This window comes from Calidris pugnax, unplaced genomic scaffold, assembly GCF_001431845.1.
Source record: "Calidris pugnax isolate Ruff unplaced genomic scaffold, ASM143184v1 scaffold20, whole genome shotgun sequence".
Taxonomy (NCBI): Eukaryota; Metazoa; Chordata; class Aves; order Charadriiformes; family Scolopacidae; genus Calidris; species Calidris pugnax.
In genome coordinates, this window is record NW_015094510.1 from 23,408,940 (window position 1) to 23,427,027 (window position 18,088).

At 43.4% G+C, this 18,088-nt stretch overlaps 1 protein-coding gene across 3 annotated transcripts in view; it reads left to right on the plus strand.

Annotated features, from left to right (window-relative positions):
* The window catches only part of FLT1 (fms-related tyrosine kinase 1), a 115,126-nt gene that overhangs the window by 46,714 nt on the left and 50,324 nt on the right, over nucleotides 1-18,088 (plus strand). For all 3 annotated transcript variants that reach the window (XM_014966062.1, XM_014966063.1, XM_014966061.1), the window contains 2 exons: nucleotides 7,948-8,062; nucleotides 17,412-17,520. In XM_014966062.1, the coding sequence (XP_014821548.1) occupies nucleotides 7,948-8,062; nucleotides 17,412-17,520 (224 nt within the window). The remainder of the gene's footprint in view (nucleotides 1-7,947; nucleotides 8,063-17,411; nucleotides 17,521-18,088) is intronic.

The window sequence follows — 18,088 nt, forward strand, 5'->3', positions numbered from 1 at the left end:
CGAGCTGATAATAATTGGTAACTGGGGGAGTATTAGGAGGAAGTATCTGAAGTTAGTCCTGCTCTTACTCATCCCCAACCATCTGCTTATGGTCATTGTTGAGACAGGATACGGGGTAGATGGATCTTTGGTCTTATATCCACGTCTGTCAGTATTTTCTCTTCCTGTTTTCCATCTAATCAACTCCCCTCTCTCCTTAAAAATGTTTCCCTCCATTCTTTCTCATTCCTTCCTTGTTTTCTGCCTGCACTTCCAGTCCCTCGCTCCAGTCTGCCCAGAGTTGCTTTCAGACCCCTACTTGCAGTGAAGCTGAAAACAAACCATCATGAAAAACACAACCTCAATGCAGCAATAGTTCTTTCATCTCCTCTGCTTATCATTGGAAAATGGAAAAGCTGTTAGTTGTGCTTCCCACTTGTCAGCAAGACAGGGAGCGTTAAATACTGTGTAAATAGATTAGTAAATAGTCACTCCATTCTAGACCCAAGAGGACCCAGTCAGGACAGCAAGTAAAAGGAAGGGAATTTCAGTATTATGAGAAGGAAGGTGCTAGGGATACCCAGATCCTAGGCATTTATATATGTGAGGTTATGCCTAGAAGTTGAGTGAGGTGTTAGGAGTGACTTGTGCATGAAGTATATATTATGCCAGAAGGGTCTGAATAATATCTTAGACTTTATATCCACGGAACTCATTTGGAAATAGAAGAAACAGGGAGTACGAATGAAAATTGTATGTAAAAATTTCATGGTCTTTCTCTTCAGGCTTCTGACTGCTCAACCAGATCAGAAAACACCTCTTCCTTTCAGCACAATGCAGACTATTAAAAAAACCACTCTTTCCCATCAAGAAGTTCTACGAGTCTGTGAAAACCTCATGCTTTGAGTGATAATTCTGTAGTTCTAGCCACCATTCAGCTCCTCTGTAGAGGACACGGTTGGTGCTCTTGGAGAAAGTGGAGGCTGAGTCACAGCAACCACATGGGAGATGAGAGTGATTACAGTTAAGCAAAGGAGGGAAAGGAGGCGAACAAGTAGGAAGGAAGGAATGATTGGCCGAAATATGATGGTATTCTATGTCCATGAATAATTCTAAGCAATGTGAAGCAGGAATCTGAGGGTCAAAAACCAAAATGTAATTATCTGATAAGAAACTAAAGGTGAGAGATTTTCAGATCACCTCAGGATGTGCAAACACCCTCAAAATTACTTTCAGGTTCTGTTATGTTCCCTAATGGCCAGGGTTCTCAAGTACTGGCAAAGAAGTTGAAAGAAAAAGGTGGGTTTTGGTGACCCTCACCCTCAGCTACTTGCATTTTTTACTGTGAATAGCTGGTGTTGCAGGATGTTTGGGTGTGCAGATGTAGAAGTGATAGGGTTTTTTTCCTGTTCAAGTGCATGCATGGGCTGATGAAAGAATTGAATGGTGGGATAGGGTAGACTGCTGTTGACCTTACTGCTTCTTTTGAGATGATAGTTTAGATTAACCAGCTTTCCGTGGTAACATACTGAAGTAGTTCAGGGCCAGCCATAATGTTTGGAAAGGATGAGTGTGAAAGGGAAACACTATCCATTTGTCTGGTTGCATGTAGATAACAGCAGGAAAGGCAGTGTGCAGCTGTCAAATATCTTTTTCCATAGAGCCATGGTGATATGCAACAAGACCATGAATGCCATATACCCTACTGTTTTGAAAGATGCTCGCCAGGAGGATTCAGGACATTGGGGATCTCCCCTAGAGAATATGCTTTCCCTCTAAGTATACCCTTCAATGGGGACACAGAGCATCCTACAAAACAGAAAACAACCCAAACACCACTCTGGAAACTTTGCAGTGCACCAGGGTCCCAACCCAGCCTAATGCATTGAGGTCACTGAGAAATTCTCTAGCCACCCTGCAGCTTGGCAGTGAATAACTTCTCAGCACAGCTAATAGTGTCCTTGGCCACAAGTTGCTTCACCTCTGGAGATGGAGGTTGAGGAGGGGCAATGGAGAGTTGCTGCTCTCTGAGAGCCGTGAGCATGTCTGAAGTGAGATGGGCTGGTGCTACCTCATCTGTTCTTGATAGGCACACGCAGGAGTGTGGGCAGGAGTAGGGACCAGTGACAGTGAGAGTAGATAGGCGAATGCTGAAGAATGAAACCTACCAGGAGTAGATAGGCGAATGCTGAAGAATGAAACATGCAGAGGAGGAACCTGTACCACTTTCATCAGGACTACTTGTTTGGCATTGCTTGCAAAGCTCCTAAATATAAATAAACTACAATATATGATAACTGTATCTAGCTCCTAATATTTGTAAAATCTTTCCTCCTAGCCCCTTGAACCCACGTACCCTGTGTGTGTGTGTACTGGGGAAGGTGCTTGGGCTGAACTCCTGGTTGGCTGCAGCTTTGCCACTGAAGGCGGTGGGGCAGCATTTCCACCTCTAACCAATTATTTTTGACCTAGAGCAGGACTGCTTGGATCATAGCTCCTTAATGGACGAGCGCATTATAGTATTACAGCCAAAGCTCACAGAGTGTGCTGGCGGGGGGCCAGCACACACTCTCCCCCTCCACCCCCATTAAGCACGTTTCACAACCTGTACATGCTCCCTGCTACTATTTTCCCTCTCTGTTTCCTGCCTCAAATTGACTCAATATTCCCCAGGACACGTGGCTACGCCAGCCCCACGCTACCAATAGCACAGCGCTGCACTCCAAGGCATGGAGCAGGCCAGGCCCATGTCATTCAGATCTTTTTTGATAACTTCCAAGTGGAAAACAGTTCCTATATATTCTTTACAATTACAGGAATTTCCAGAGTTCCTGTCTTAAAGTTAGTGTCGTCACCGCTGCCTCTTGAAAGACATGAGTCAGCCCAACTTGAATTTGTAATAACGTTGCCCCGATGCTGCTAGGAATTGATGGCCGCCCTAAAAAAAAAAGGGATAGGTGATGAGAAAAATATTGTGCCTGACGTTAATCACCCTCAAAAATGGTCACCGTCAGGGAGAGGATAGCTTCCTCTTGCTCCTGGTACTGGTACGATTGCCAAATACAACCTCAGTAACCAAGAGTGTGATTGAGGCTGCCAGTGGCTTTGTCAAGAGAAATTGGATGGGATGTTATAGGAGGGAAAGATTGCAGTGGCCTCTGGCGTCACACAGGATGGGATGGAAGGGAGGAGCTGAGATGATGAGTGGACAGAAGATGAGTATTTTTCCAACTGATCAAGGCTCTTCCACCAGTCTTTGTAACTGCAAATTGCAGAACTACTTCCAGGATGGGGAATAAGATGATTTTGGACACAGGCTGGGTCTAGGGCTTTCATTTAGGACTGTCTATCATACAGAGAGTAAAATCTGCTCTCTGAATAAGGAGGCAAATCCCTTGCCTCAGCTCCTATGCTCCGCTATAAATCCCTGGGGTGACAACTAAACCACTTTTCTTCTGAATTCAGTAGTTTCATGGGCAGGACTTTAGCTTGGAACTGGTTTGTAGTTTGATTTCAGTGAAATGCATCAAGATGACATGAAGTACACTCTTACCCTGGAAACTTTTCCCCATCGATAGTTATAAATACACCAGGCTATTGTGCTTGGCATGCTGTATGCTAATAGAGGTGAGGGCTCCGAAACTCATTAGGAAAGGGAGCGGGCTGCGGAGCAGAGTAAGGACAGTGTGAAGCTAAGGTTGATAACCATGGCCTTGTCCAGAATAGGCCATGGGAGTTTTCTTATCTCACTTTGGCAGGAGGTGCTGCTAGCTTCCTGTGCGAAATCAGGAGCATATGCTGCTTTCCTCTTGTTGTTTGGCTTCCTCCGCTACACAAGACGGTTCCCAGCACTGTGATTATCTTTGCATCTTCAAACATGGCACACTCTGCTTCCTCAAGGGCTTGATGTATTCTTGAGAAGCAGGCTGGCTCCCCTCCCCCAGGCCACTTCTCCAGGGCCCCCGCCAGTGCCAGCTCCGCACATCACAGACCTTTTATAAAGCCTGAACTTACTTCTGGTTGCATAAACCTCCTCCCAGCCCTGCCAAAGACGTGTAAATCCCCAAAGCGGAGGGCGGCGAGCAGGTCTGCTGGGCGGACAGGGGGGCTGCTGGCTTCCCCTGGACCCCAGCCCCAGCCAAACCCCTCTCACCCTTCCTTCCCCCCAGCGCTGGACTTCTCTGGAAACCCAGAGGAGAACTAACGGCTTCTGTTTTTACAAAGGAATAGCCTATCTCTGAGGCTCGTGACTGAAAGGGGCGCAGGGTGCCTGTGCGTGCGGGTGTGTGTGCGTGCACGCAGGCAGCGTGCATGCGAGTGAGCACGCATTGCAGGCACATGGAAAAAACCACTTCGGGGGTGAGAAACCTGATTGCTCCACTTCTCCCAGCGCTCAACTGAAGCAGCAGAGTCTGATCACCTTGCTCTGAGATCCCGTAATGTTTATAAAAACACACATTTGTACATGCATCCCCCCCCCACCCCCGTAGCATTTATTATTTAGGATCCCTACACGTGCGTAGTTGCACCCACAAAGTAGGGACGTGAAAGGATTCACAGGGAAACAGGTCTAAGAAGTGCTTAGAAACGTGCTGGCAGATGCTTGCTTGTTTATCAGTCTCTGTGCACACTGTGTGCTTTTTCATTAACCTGGTGGTAACCCTGCTGTAAGCTTTCCTGAAGATGCAAAGCAAAAAGGCTCATCCCACAACAAAACATTTCAGGAATTTGTGTGCTCGGGAGATATCTGGAGTAAGACTCAGATATCCAAAATTCAGTGGGATTTCCCTGCTAACATGGGCAATTCTTGCTACAAATAGGATATCCTTGCTATTTTATTGAGTGGATAGCTTGAAGTAACTTGTAATTTCTCTAAAAAGCATAAAAATACATAGCTGATGTTATCTGAGGACACACACAACAGAACATCAATTGAATTAACGGGAAGATGATTGTGTATTTTGGTCCCAGCCAGAGTAAATTTTTGTATTTTCAGTTTACTCTCTTTCCAAGCATCTGTACTCAACACAAACATTTGGTTTGATGACTACATCTAAGTTCAGCGGAGCCTTTTCTCTTTCTGTTACAAAATGCCTGTTGTTAGGGGCTGAAGTCAGGTTAGGAGGCGAGGCAGGACTCTTAATTACTTCCACTTGTCCCTTCCTCATCTCTACTCGATGTTGTTGGCTTAAGCAGTGGCTTCAGGTGGCACCGCTGGCAGCAGCAAGAGGAAGGATGGTGAGTACTAACCCCAGTAAAGCAGCTCAGGAGACTGGAGGTGGCTCGTGTTCCCTGTCCTTAAGCTGTGTTAGTGTTTGAGGTTAAAGTGAGAGCATTTGGCAGCTGAGGAGAGAAAGCATGTGGTTCTGCATCCAAAGGGATGACTCTGAGTCTTGTCTGAGACTTTGCCTGGCAGCCGTGCTGCAGCTGATTTGCAAACGTTTGCTGATCCAGCAGCCCGTGGAGCCGGGGGGGCACGTACGACAGTACTCACATCTCCCACTGTGTACCATGGGCTGTGGGATAGTGTGTTCTCAGCCTGATTGTGACTCCTTTTTTATTAAAAACATGGACAACAGCTATTAAGTGCATTCAATTTTCTACTATAATTGCATTAACGTTGTAATCGTCAGTTTGGAGATGGTATGGTATGCAAAGTCAGTAGAGTCCACATATGTGCCTCCAGGGCTAATATTTAATCTAGTGTTTTACATGTGTTTTTCTTGTTATTGTGATGTTATTGTAATTAGGACGGTGGTTTGTATTATGGTATTAATGAGTAATCAGCACCCCATTCTGCTAAGCATCAACAAAGACATAACACTGTCCTCATCCCTAAGACGTTGCAACCTAAATATATATACAGTCTTTTCCAAGCAATTATGAGGAAGAGTATAATAATAACTAAGCCTGGAGGCTCCGGAGCTGCAAGAAAGGAGGTTGGAGATGCCTTTCAGAGATGCACAAGCAGTTTTTAAATAAGCATTGTACTTTCTTCCTGTCCTTTGCCACAATATGTGTCTCTCTTTTATAGTAAAGAGCACAAATTTTCAATGTTGTAATAAAAAAATCATCAGTTCACTCTCTGAGGAAAGGAAAAAAAAATTAAACATTACATTTTAGTATGGATGAAATGAGATTTTGGACTGTCTGTCTTCCTGAACAGATATTGCCCAAATATCCAGTCATAAGGAAATGCTTTTGATACTGCTGTTTGTGTGCCTACACTACTGGCATCATGAAATAATTTCTGGCATCTGCTATGGCACAGAAATGTTCTTTGTTTATCAACATTATCATGTCTTCTGTCTTCTAGTCTTGTTACAAAACCAGACTCCTTAACGCACTAAATGTGCAAAATAAGTGGCATGTTCTTTTCTGAACAATTTTTGACTTTTTTTTTCTCATCTGAATGCATCAACTGTCTTAATGCAGCTTTCATCCACTCTCAACAATCATATATTAGAAGTTGGCTTCTTCCAGAGTCTGGAAGAAATGGTTGTATAGATAGGGCTGTCTTGCCATGCCATTGCTCCTTCTTATTTCTGAATTAATAACAATGGCCTGCTTCTGTATATTGGCTTTTTCAGCTCATTGAACCTCTCAGTGCACATTAAGAAATTTGGGCAGATGATCATATATCTGTGTTAATAATTGCAGCCCAAATTAGTTTATGTATCATCATTTCTTTAAGCTGTAATATCTCCTAAGGCACTGGACAGTTTGACGCAAAACTGTGCAATTAAAAACAATTATGTAAAGTTTGTGTACCATTGATATTATAAACAGCACAAAGTTTAAGCAAGCTGCACAGTGAGCTGAAGGGAAATGAACCTCATTCTTTGGACAGGATTGCATCACAAGCCGTTATCCAGTCACGGGGCTTTAAAGGTCATTTCTCCGAGCAACTGATACACGTATCAGAACTATTTGATTACAGATACTACGGTCGTTATCTTTCAAATTCATGGCAGATCAAAGGAACATTTCATATTTGAAAGAGCTTGACCCTGCTGAAGGGTTAAGCTCTACTGTTGAAGCTGGAATTGAACAAGCAACGAGTAAATTTTGGATGAAAAGCAAAACTAGATATCCTCAAAGAAGAATAGGGATAGACAGCATTAAAGAAGCATTCAAGAAGCATTCCAATGTGTTTATTTCCATGTGTACCAAATTAGGTTTTGGGAAACAAATTAGCTCTACCATGACCACACCTGAATGTTCTGATTACGCGCCAATTTGTTGCGTAAGGCAAAAACATTTTTTTCCCTCAGATTTCCATTCATTAACGTGACTTTGATTTTTTTTCAGATTAAACGAACATTTAAATCCTGTTGGCAATTTGGTGCAGTTTTGTTTAACTATGTTTTTCTAATTTGCAGGATTATGGTTATTTTTACTGCGTGTCTTATAATCATTGAACCCCAGTATTGATATTTTGCCATTTTGTGAACTGAACTAAAGAAAACATTCAGAAATGAGAACTTGCATCATTTTTCATGATAACAAAAAGAACCTGCACATAGTAAAACAACATCACATACCTTATGGAATGGATCTTGAAACCAATATAACTTGTCTTGAATTTAAGGCTGAAAATAGTATGAACTCATGTTTGAAACCAAGCCTGAACCATGACAATGGCTGAAAACAGGAGCATTGGAAATGGAATGTTGGTTTTGCACAGCCCTATAATTAAGCTCAGATTGTAAATTCTGACCTCCCAGGCACAGTGGGTTAAAATGTTAACACTGACTCCAGAGAGCTAATATCCAAGGAGTGGCTGTGGAAGCAGATCCAATCATCAGGCTCCAAACCTCAAGATTTTATGAAGAGTAACTGTACTTGCCTGGTCATCCCAGCACCTGCAGTTTCCCTGACTGGTCACTGTTTCCAGCAGAATTGTTTTGTCCTGTGGGTTTCAGTCTATCACCAAATCAATAAAACTTTATTTTTTGTTGTCTTCAGGCATGGCTTTTGCGCTTACACTGACGGATCTTTCATCCTGAAAGCTGGCAGCAACATAGGAAACAGGATCCAGACCATCACTGAGCGAACGGCTGTAATAGAGGGAAAAAATAAGGTATGATTCCTAGGGTCAGATACTCTTTCTGTGTGACAGCTTGTGTTGAAAAGGCACTGTAAGATGCCATTGAGGTTACAGTAAAGGAGCCAGAATTTTTATATTGTTTAGATTTGAAGAGCTGCATACATGCAATTAACTTCCATACTTGGTGTTTTTCTGCTGAAACATAGAGATGTATTTATGTCTGCATGCAGTCGTATTAAGGTAAGTGACATGCCAGGAGAGTGTATCAGTGGGATTCACCATATCTACCATCTGTAGTATCTTGGGGCACCTCAGGAACACAGGGGTAGGGTTCCAGGCCATCTTTGCTTCATTTTGTGACATTGCACAATTTCCTGTTGTTTTTCCTGTGAGAATTAAACAATTTACTCTCATTTATTCACAGATGTGGTCCTAGATTGTTAGATGACCAGGTCCTTTCTTGCAATAAAAATTTCAAGGGCCAAATGAATCCAGATTACAGAAGCAATGTGAAATCTCAGTCAGAAACAGCATGGTGGGATTCATCCCAGCTGCATTAACTGCCTGAATGATAAGTGTCTAGTCCAAGTCAAGCATCCCTTTATGGGCCACGGGGGGATGCAGGGACTTCTGAAGGATGAGTAGGCCTGTTGTGTGTTGGTTTCTAATATGGGAGAGGGAGCCAATGAGATTGACTTGCCAAGAGCCATGGAGGATTCTCCATCAATTAAAACCTTTTAATCAAGACGTTTTCCTAAAGGGCGCCCTAGATGAGCTGCACTTCCCTGGGTTGTATGTGAGACTGATTTGTTGTGGTTGCATAGTCTGTGCTATGGAGGAGCTCAGGCAAAGATGCACAGTGCCATGTCACTGTCACAGCATCTGGTTTCAAAGACTACTTTTGCTAGTGGCAGTAATGGCTGAAAAGATCATACATTTTAAAGCCTACCTTACTTTAGATCTGTCATTTCTAAGGACACTGAAAAGCTTGTGTAATTCTAAGGTCAGTAGGGATATAGGTCTTTCCTTGACGGCTGCCTTCAGTGTTCTGCATGTGAAAGTGGATATAAACTGTGATTACTCTCATGTTAGGGCCCTTTCACACACCGCAGAATAAATAGAGCTTTCCATGCAGCCAAGAACTGGGTCTGGGACTGCGTTTTCTCCTGCTGTTGTATTATTTAGAAAGTACCACAGGTGTTCGTGGCGCCGTTCCAGCACATGGGAACAGGCTGGATCCCAGTGAGGCATTTGCTCTATTTAGCTGGCCATCTCTAAGTGCTTAAAGATCAAGACAGAGATGGGAGAAAACAGCTTCCTAGGGGAGACTATCATAGGAAAGCACATGAAAAATGAGACGTAAGGAGGGATTTGAAGGAGGAAAGGGAAATAATTTCAGGCACAGGAAGACACAATCTATTCCAAAGGGGGAATTATGAACAAAAGATTATGAGAACCAGTTATTTTCCAGAAAGCATCTGGCCATGATGAAGACCTACCTGTTCACAGGGTGCAGAAGGATCTGTCTAGACTAGACCTCATTCTCCTTGTGTGCCATGCGTTTTGGAGTTAGCGGAAGAGGAATGGCTGAAATATCAAAGCAACTTCCAGTCAACAAATAAATTCCTCCCCAGAGGAAGAAGCTAATAACGGGTCCTTGTGGCAGAACTGCAGGTTTTACTTGAAGTCTTTGGCAAGCAGCCCTTTTTTAAATCTGTGCCTAGAAATGAGTCAAGGAATGGTCTTTGCATGTGTTACATGGAAAGTTTTGCAGTGAAACTTTGTGGTTCTCCTCAGTATTCCTCCTGCTATTTAGTTTGACTAAGAAAGGCCAACCTTGCATTGTTTTATTCTTCCTGGTCCCTATGGGGAAGTGGAGGTTAGTGAAAAAAATCTCTTTGCTCAGCTTTCTCACAGCTTTTCTAAGGTTTCTTCATTTCTGCTGCTCTTCCATAGCTTTTGAAGCACAGATGGATTGCTATTGTAAGTAGAAAATGCTCTCTAAGCCTGGGTTCCCGGCCAAGCTGTGAGTTGCATGATTTGTGCACACACAGCTGCTCTAGAGCACCCAGGTTGTTTTGTTTGATTTTGTTTTGTTTTGTTTTGTTTTTCATGGGAATCTATAGCTTTTCACTCTTTGCAGTCCAAGAGCCATTCTTGGTCTCCCAGAGCAAGCTCAAAGGGACACAGTTCAGACAAAACCCTTCCTCAGCTGCTGGGATATTGCAAGATTGTTAATAGCACTGAGCTCTCTGAATGCAGCATGTCATCACAAGTGTCTGGCTCTGATGGACTGCTACTGTGAGCAGTTCTGCTACTGCAAACAACTATGCAGAGCTCTCTGAGGCACTTCCACATCAATGGAGTCCTGCTATCTAAACAGTGTCTACCCCACTTCCACATCCAAGCATAGCAAGTGTGGTAAAAACAATCTCAAAGCTCAATGGAAACAACAAAGACGTAGGAGACAAAGCAGTAGGAAATGGATGAAGAAACTCAAAAAGTTGCACATTTGGGTTAGCATGAAAGGAGAAACGGGGGTGACCACAGGATGAGATTATTGTAATCAAGGGAAGAGATGCACAAGGAACGGTCAAAAGGTTTCTTTTAGCAATCAAGGTAGCTGTTTTCACCTTGCTTAAAGACATTGTGCCAGTTCCACCCATTTCCTGTATGTGCAACATCTGAGTCCCTCCAGTTTGGCTTTTCACTGTGGTAGGTTGATTGGTTGTTTGTTTGTCTGTGGTTATCAAGGTAGCCACAAGTATATTTCTAAAGTTAGAAAAACCTCAAACCCTGTGTCTGTACAGTTAAAGCAATGCAGGAAGCCTGTGCTACATTATTCTTCTGGTGACAGAGAAACCGTGACAACAGCAGTGTTTTGGTAACGTTTCCGTTGAAGCCTTTCTAAATGGACATTGAGAAACTTGAGTGGTGTAGTGGAAGAACTTTGTAGCATAAGCTGTAATATTTAATCATAAGACAACCCTTGAAGTGATTTGATTCCCCCACCCAACATTTTTATTCTCATTTTGTTGGACATTTTAGTAACTTCCTACAAAGTTGGGCTATTCTTAGGCTTATCATGTAAACAGGTCACAGACACTTGCCTGTCATTCAGCTGCTAAAAACCATCACTTCTCAGTGTTCCCAGCTAAAGCTAACTGCTATGTATGACTCGGGGCTAATGCTGATTATTATTATCCTTAGCATGAGCAGTGTTCATTAAAATATAAATCTGTGAATGACCTGCAATAATGGGGTACAAAGAGCAGGTGTATTCATTGGTATCAGTGCGTACATATCTGGTTTATGTTCTCTCCTGTGTGTGCAAGCACACACTGGTTTATCAACAGCTTTGAAAGAAGAAGTCAGTACTCCTTGTATGGGGTTAGAAGGGATAGGGAGCTGCAGGAGATGCAGACAAAGATGCTGGGCATGGAGAATGCGCAGAAGGTGAGTTCAGGTGAGAGAGAGTAGAAGGTGCTGGCCAAGAAGAAAGGATGATAAATCCAAGGGAAGGATACAGTACACCAGAGAGCAGTTGAGTGCAGGGAAAAGTTGGAGTGTGTGGAACAAAACCTCCTTGTTTTTCTTAAATAGCCTACTAGAGCCACATTCTGGAGAACCTGAAATGGGACAGAAAGTCCCTGACTGTCCCATCCCTCTGCTGCTAGCAAATGTTTGGGTCCCACTGATGATAACAGGTACCATGAGAGCTGGGTCTGTGTCACACTGTGTGCCACCAGGACCTGTGCATAAAGAACAGTAATGCATGAAGTTGTGGTTTATCATTCATATCTGTATGTGTATGTCGATATATATATGAGTATGGCCTTGTTTTCCACTGCATAAAGACCTTACTGACACAAGTTTTTAGTGGTCCCATCCCTTGTGAGTGACAAAGCCACCTGACTTCAGGGAAAATGGAAGGTAATGACCCCAAAATAAGATTCTGCAAGATGAAACCTAGGCTCGCTCTTGTCCATTTCTGGTTTGGCATCAACGATGGGTCAACCTGGCATGTGCTGATGGTGGGTAGTATTAAAAATTGTGACTATCCAACATAAAGGTGCAACGCAAGATAGTCAGAAGGGTCTATACCTCTTGATTATGACCAATAAATTGTGACCATGAAAAACTGGATGGGTCCACCCCTCCTGCATCTTCTATGCCAACCCCTAAAACGTGTCCCCTCATTACTGATGAGACTAGGAAGCATGTATTGTGTCTGCTCTCAGTCCCTACACATGCCAGCTGTCTGGCCAGTACATCTGTGCTGATTGGCCATCTGGAACCCAAAGCAGAAGAGAAAGCTGTTTAGCTCACTACAGCACCACTTATTTTCGTCTTTCTCCTCTATTCAACAGCTGGTTTTCATGAAATGCATGAGATCGTATGAGCTTTGAGTTGTCTGTCAATTTTGTTTGAAATTGGGCAACGGGTTCAAAAATTACTGAGGGGAGGATACTGGCAGACAGACGGACAGGCTGGCAAACAGATGGACAGACAGACAGTGTGATCTTCCTAGGAAGCCAGGCTAAAGATAGCAGTGGGAACATAACTTGCCTCTCAGCACATCGTAACTTCTGCTGGGGCCTTCCTGAGTGCTACTAGAATCGCTGTCAACACTTTTAAGGAGATTGCTGGGAGGTGCCAGCTGAGCCGAGCCCTTGGTGAGATTAAAACCAGCAGAACTTGGCACCTGCCCCTACTGAGCTGCTCCTCCCTCTGGCTCCTGAGGTTGATCCCCTCCCTTGGTGTGCGAGGGAGGCATGAATAGAGCACTGCCTCCCTCTGCCTATAGCCAGGGAAGGAGAGCAGGGGGTGCCCGTGGTACAGCTATCTGTAGATTGGTCTCCTCACCAGTCAGATGGCTGCATTCAGTCTCATGGCCCCTTAGAGCTGGACAACATGGGATGCAGAGGGAAACCACAGCTCTAATAGCAGTGACTCACCTGTCCGACCCTAGGGGGAACGGGGTGCTCTCCTGCCTGTGGTCGTGTCCTGCTACTGAAGATATTTTGGTCTGTCTTCTGTGGTGGTCCTGAAGGTGAAGTTTTTTGTCCAGATGTTTTGCACCGATGCTTCTTGCCAGCACGTGAGGCATGCAGATCATATGTCTTTGCCACAAGCAGAACAAGCCAATGGTCTGCTGCCAGTATTTCAACATGGGTCTTCCTAAATAATAATCCTTTAGCCAAAGGATTTATCCAAGGGGATGAGGAGAGCATATTTTCATTTATTTCATTTTTTTTTTAACAAATACATTTTCTTAAAAGCGTAATGAGGAGGGAACAACAATATTTGGTAGACTTGCACTAACCTGCTCAATGCTGAAAGGACAGAATTTTGTTTTTTAAATGTATTTAAATGTACAGGCTGTTTAGAGAAGTTAGCACAGCAATCTCTGTATAGAACATGTTTATGCCTGTGTCTGTGGAGGTCTTCTAGGAGTCAGGAAACAGTCAATTTACCAACCATTTTCCGAAACCTCCTCTTGCTTGTCTACCGTCAGCTGGAGCAGTGGGAATCCCCTATCTAAGCTACTTTGAGACAAGAGAAATTCAAGAAGACCTTCCAGGGGAAAGATTGACTCACTCTGACTCCAAGCACAATGATCATGCCAGTTGCTTTGCACTCTCTTTTTTTCTGCCCACAGTCTTCTCCTCATCAATTTATACCATGAACACATCTGTAAATTCCTCTTCCATCTCTAAGGATTTCTGCTTTATGCCTCTTTTATTTGCTGGCAGAAGCAGCAGCAGTATGGGATTTACTTCCCCTGCCCCTGGCTTTTAGATGAGCCTGTAGCTAGTGCTTCAGTTGAGATAATGGGTGCAGGAAGGAGGAATAAAGGATCAAAGCTTTGGTGGTAAATGGACTTAGTGGACAAATGGTGTTCAAGATGCCAAGCACATCAGGAAGGATTTGCCCAGCTCTGTCTCATCATTGGAGCTAGATTCAGACTTTCTGTGTATAATGTGGTTGCGAATCCAGGGCCTGAAACTCTCTGTTGTGAAGCCAGGCAAAACAAGGCTGCAAGAATTTTTTCTCTTGCTCCTTTTGCAGCAGTAGCTGTATAGAGGAACCACGTAGCACAGATGGATCTCAAACAGCCATGATTGCTCAATAAACAGCAACATGCCAGGCTTAGTTTTGTACACACTTCTCTGGTGGGTTTTGGCTGGCATCCACAATGCAGAACACAGACTGCACCACTGGAGGGCTCACAAACTATTTAAAGAGATGTTATCTTATCCTTATGACTAATTTATAAGCTAAAAGATTTATGCAGGGACATGTTGTCTTTAAAATATTCTATGCTCTTGTAAAGGCAGTCTTGCTTTTTCCTAGACACTATGGCTTTCTCTGCCTTAGTCAAGTAAACATACCAATGACTGCTCTCTGGCACTAAGGCCTGTCTTCATAACATTTATCTCCCTTACCTCCCAAAAGACACTGGTTGCGTGGAAGTTGCCTGTTGGGAGTGATCCTTGGCCCATGCTAGAGGAGTATTTGGGACAGTGCAAGTTGGTCAAAGCCAAAACAATGCTGAGGAAAAGCATTCAGTTTAAATTACTGAATTTCAGTGCCATGGGATGTTCTCTAGGGTCATTTAATATGCAAGAAAAGGCATATAACCACTCCAGTCAGTCATTACAGTCATACTGCTTAAGTGTAGCTGTATGCACTGTCCCCAGTGTAATAAAAGTAATAGTCTTATCATAATGGTCTGGAGCATTAAATTTGGATTGTGTGCACAATTTTTCATTAAAATTTAATACCTGATAATGTCAGGACACAATATAGTTTGGTACTTCAGGAAAATTTCCAAACCATTGGACAGATTCTTCTGCTTTACTTTGCTCGGGTGAGACCTCACCTGGAGTATTGTGTGCCAGTCTGGAGCCCTCAATATAGCAAAGACATGGATCTGATGGAGCAGGTCCAGAGGAGGGCCACGAGGATGATCAGGAAGTTGGAGCACCTCTGCTACGAGGACAGGCTGAGGGAGCTGGGATTGTTCAGCCTGGAGAAGAGGAGGCTTCAGGGAGACCTAATAGCAGCCTTCCAGTACCTGAAGGGGGCCTACAGGAAGGCTGGGGAGAGCCTGTTTACAAAGGCCTGTAGTGACAGGACGAGGGGCAATGGCTTTAAGCTGGAGGGGAGCAGATTTAGATTGGAGATAAGGAGAAAGTTCTTTACTGTGAGGGTGGTGGAGCACTGGAACAGGTTGCCCAGGGAGGTGGTTGAGGCCCCATCCCTGGAGATATTCAAGGAGAGGCTCGAAGAGGCCCTGGGCAACCTGGTCTAGTTGGGGGTGTCCCTGCTGACTGCGGGGAGGCTGGACTAGATGACCTTTGGAGGTCCCTTCCAGCCTGGACAATTCTATGATTCTATGACTAATTGTGGGAGGAATAATTGACATGAATTTTTGAGGCTCAGAATTATGCCTGTTCTAGATGTAGTAGGGTAAAGACAGGTGCCCTTGACTCAGAGAGTAAGAGCTTTATTCTCCTTCACTGTGCATTTTAGGTCATTGTTCCTACCTGGGTAAAGTTGCTATGAGGTAATACCAGTAAACGCCAAAAATGCTGATTTTGTGGCGGAGAGTCTGGGATGGGAGAAGCAGTGTTTAACTACCCATGTTAGTCCTCTGGCAGATGTTATGGGACTTCCTTCTATTCTGAGTTAGTGTTGATAAAATGACTGCATAATCCTGCCTCTGGGGCCTGTGTCCACACTTTACAAAATTATGTTTAAAAACTGGAAGGAATTCAAAGAGAATGACAAAATATAGACAGGGCTGGACCCACGCTTTATAATTAGGAATTAGTAGAGGTCAGCCTACTGAATTTAGCAAAACAGGATGATTTTTTTTTTTAAGGGCTGTAATTATCTATCTGGCATTACTGAGCCTCTTTCATCTCACAGAAAAGACAAAAAGGTAGGTTAGAAAAATTCTAGCTGGAAATGAGATGTAGTTTGTTAGCGTTTGGGTAGCTGACAGGGTAGAGGTGCTGTTAGCATCACTTGTAGTCTTGAATTTGCCATAGGGTAGTTTTCTAAAACAAATAACCCAAAATCAAACAATTCGAATCCACTTTGTTTGCTCGAGGAGTAGGAAAAGTAATAGACTCTCGCTACTAAGGAATGTTTTGGGAAACCAGAGTATCTATATTATTTAGGGGCTCAACAAGGAGTCTGGGTATAGCCATGAAGTCTCTGAGCAGGAGACAGAAGCTGTGCAAATGTTCAGCCAGTGTTTATGTAGAAATGTAGATAACTGGTCCTTATTTATTACTGACTCCCCCTCTTGTGCTTGTCTCTGAACTCCAACAATCAGGCAGACTTAAAAGGATGTATTAATTGCACAAAAGTGATTTTGAAGGTTTTTAGAAAAGCCAAGTAATTCCAAACAACAGGATTCTGCGGCCACACAATTTCCTTTCGTCACTGTCCCAGCTCTGCCTGTAACTCCAGCCAACACATGTTTTACAGAAGAAGTAAAATGGAGAGAGAAAAACAAAATAAAGCTACGAAGTCGTATCTAAGATCATGTCCCACTGCTGAGCTCTGTGTGTGTGCCCCATGTCTCAGCTCTATGTCAGAATGACACTTAAATGTTTCTGCATAACTTTCTTCTTTCACTTAGTGCCCAAGCCATTAAACCATGGCTTTCCATCGACATGAAGGTATAAGTCTTATTATTACAATAATTTTTATTTTTCTAAAGGCACATCATTTTGTTGGTCCCTGGCTTTACAAGGTCTCATCTTGCAAGTCATATAACTTCGTGAAACTGTTTAGTGTGCTGAGCCTCTTAATATGGTGATAGAATACTATGTAAAGAAACCAAACATATTACTTAATAATATAAATATTAAGTCCAAGAAGAGGAAATATTCCAAAAGAGGATGAGTGAACATCTCTTTTGCCCCTGTCTTTTCTCACCTGATGCCAAATGGAGCTAATATTTTCCCAGCATTATCCAAGTACTTGAGGCCTTCCTCACCTATTCCCTTTGCAGTCTAGCTGCCCTAAGGCTGCTCATCTCCTTGGGTGAACCATGTTGTGTCATGTTTCATGTTTCGTAGCTTATCAGCAGCAGTAAGAGAGAAATCAGCCTGAAAGACACATTCAAAGATTATTTGCTCTGATAATACAAGGGTCTCCCAAGGAGCTTGTTTTCTGTTATTTTTCCGTTCTTTCCAAAACTGTATATGGTGACATCTCCTTTAAATAGCCCCAGTGGTGCCAGTCACTGAATGGAGAGACTGAATCATGGGACTGTCAATGGTGACTTAGGAAAAAGAGAAGGGAAGATCTAACTGAGCTCCTGATCCAATGAGAGCTAAAACTCTTCTTTCTTTTGCAGACTGCTAGCACTCTTGTTGTAGCTGAAGCCAAATCTTCTGGGATCTACAGCTGTATAGCATCCAATAAAGTGGGAAAAGCGGAAAGAAATGTCAGCTTTATTGTAACAGGTAAGATCTAGTCCCCACTAGAACCAAATGTGTTTCCTGGTCCTGGGATTGTAACTGTTAGGCTGTTGTGGCTTTTTCATACACCACAGTTTCAGAATTGTTGTAATGTGTGCACCTGTAAACTGATACCATACTTTTGGGTGATCCTGGAAGGGTTTTTCACAGCAGCTGGTCTGGATTTCTAAGAAAAACACCAAATTTGGTGAATGACTCATCCCTCCCTCAAATGTCCTACCATGACACAAATATCTCACAAATACAGCAACCTGTAATTTCCCCTTTTAAATCACCTATCCTCTGCAATCATTCCATACATGACATTTTACTGTATTTTCATACACCAGTAAGCCAGTTTCATGTGTGACACTGAGGGTATCTATAGCCTCATCCTGCTGCCAACCAGGACAACTCATAATGTAGTGCCCAGAGCAGTGCCAGCATCTGTAGGCAGCGTGGTGCCAGAGGAGAGATGCTTGGGATGCCTGGACAGCCCCCCACAGCTCTCAGGGATTATGGAAACCCATAGGTAGAAAAGTGACAGGATACAAACCATGGAGTTTTGTTGTTG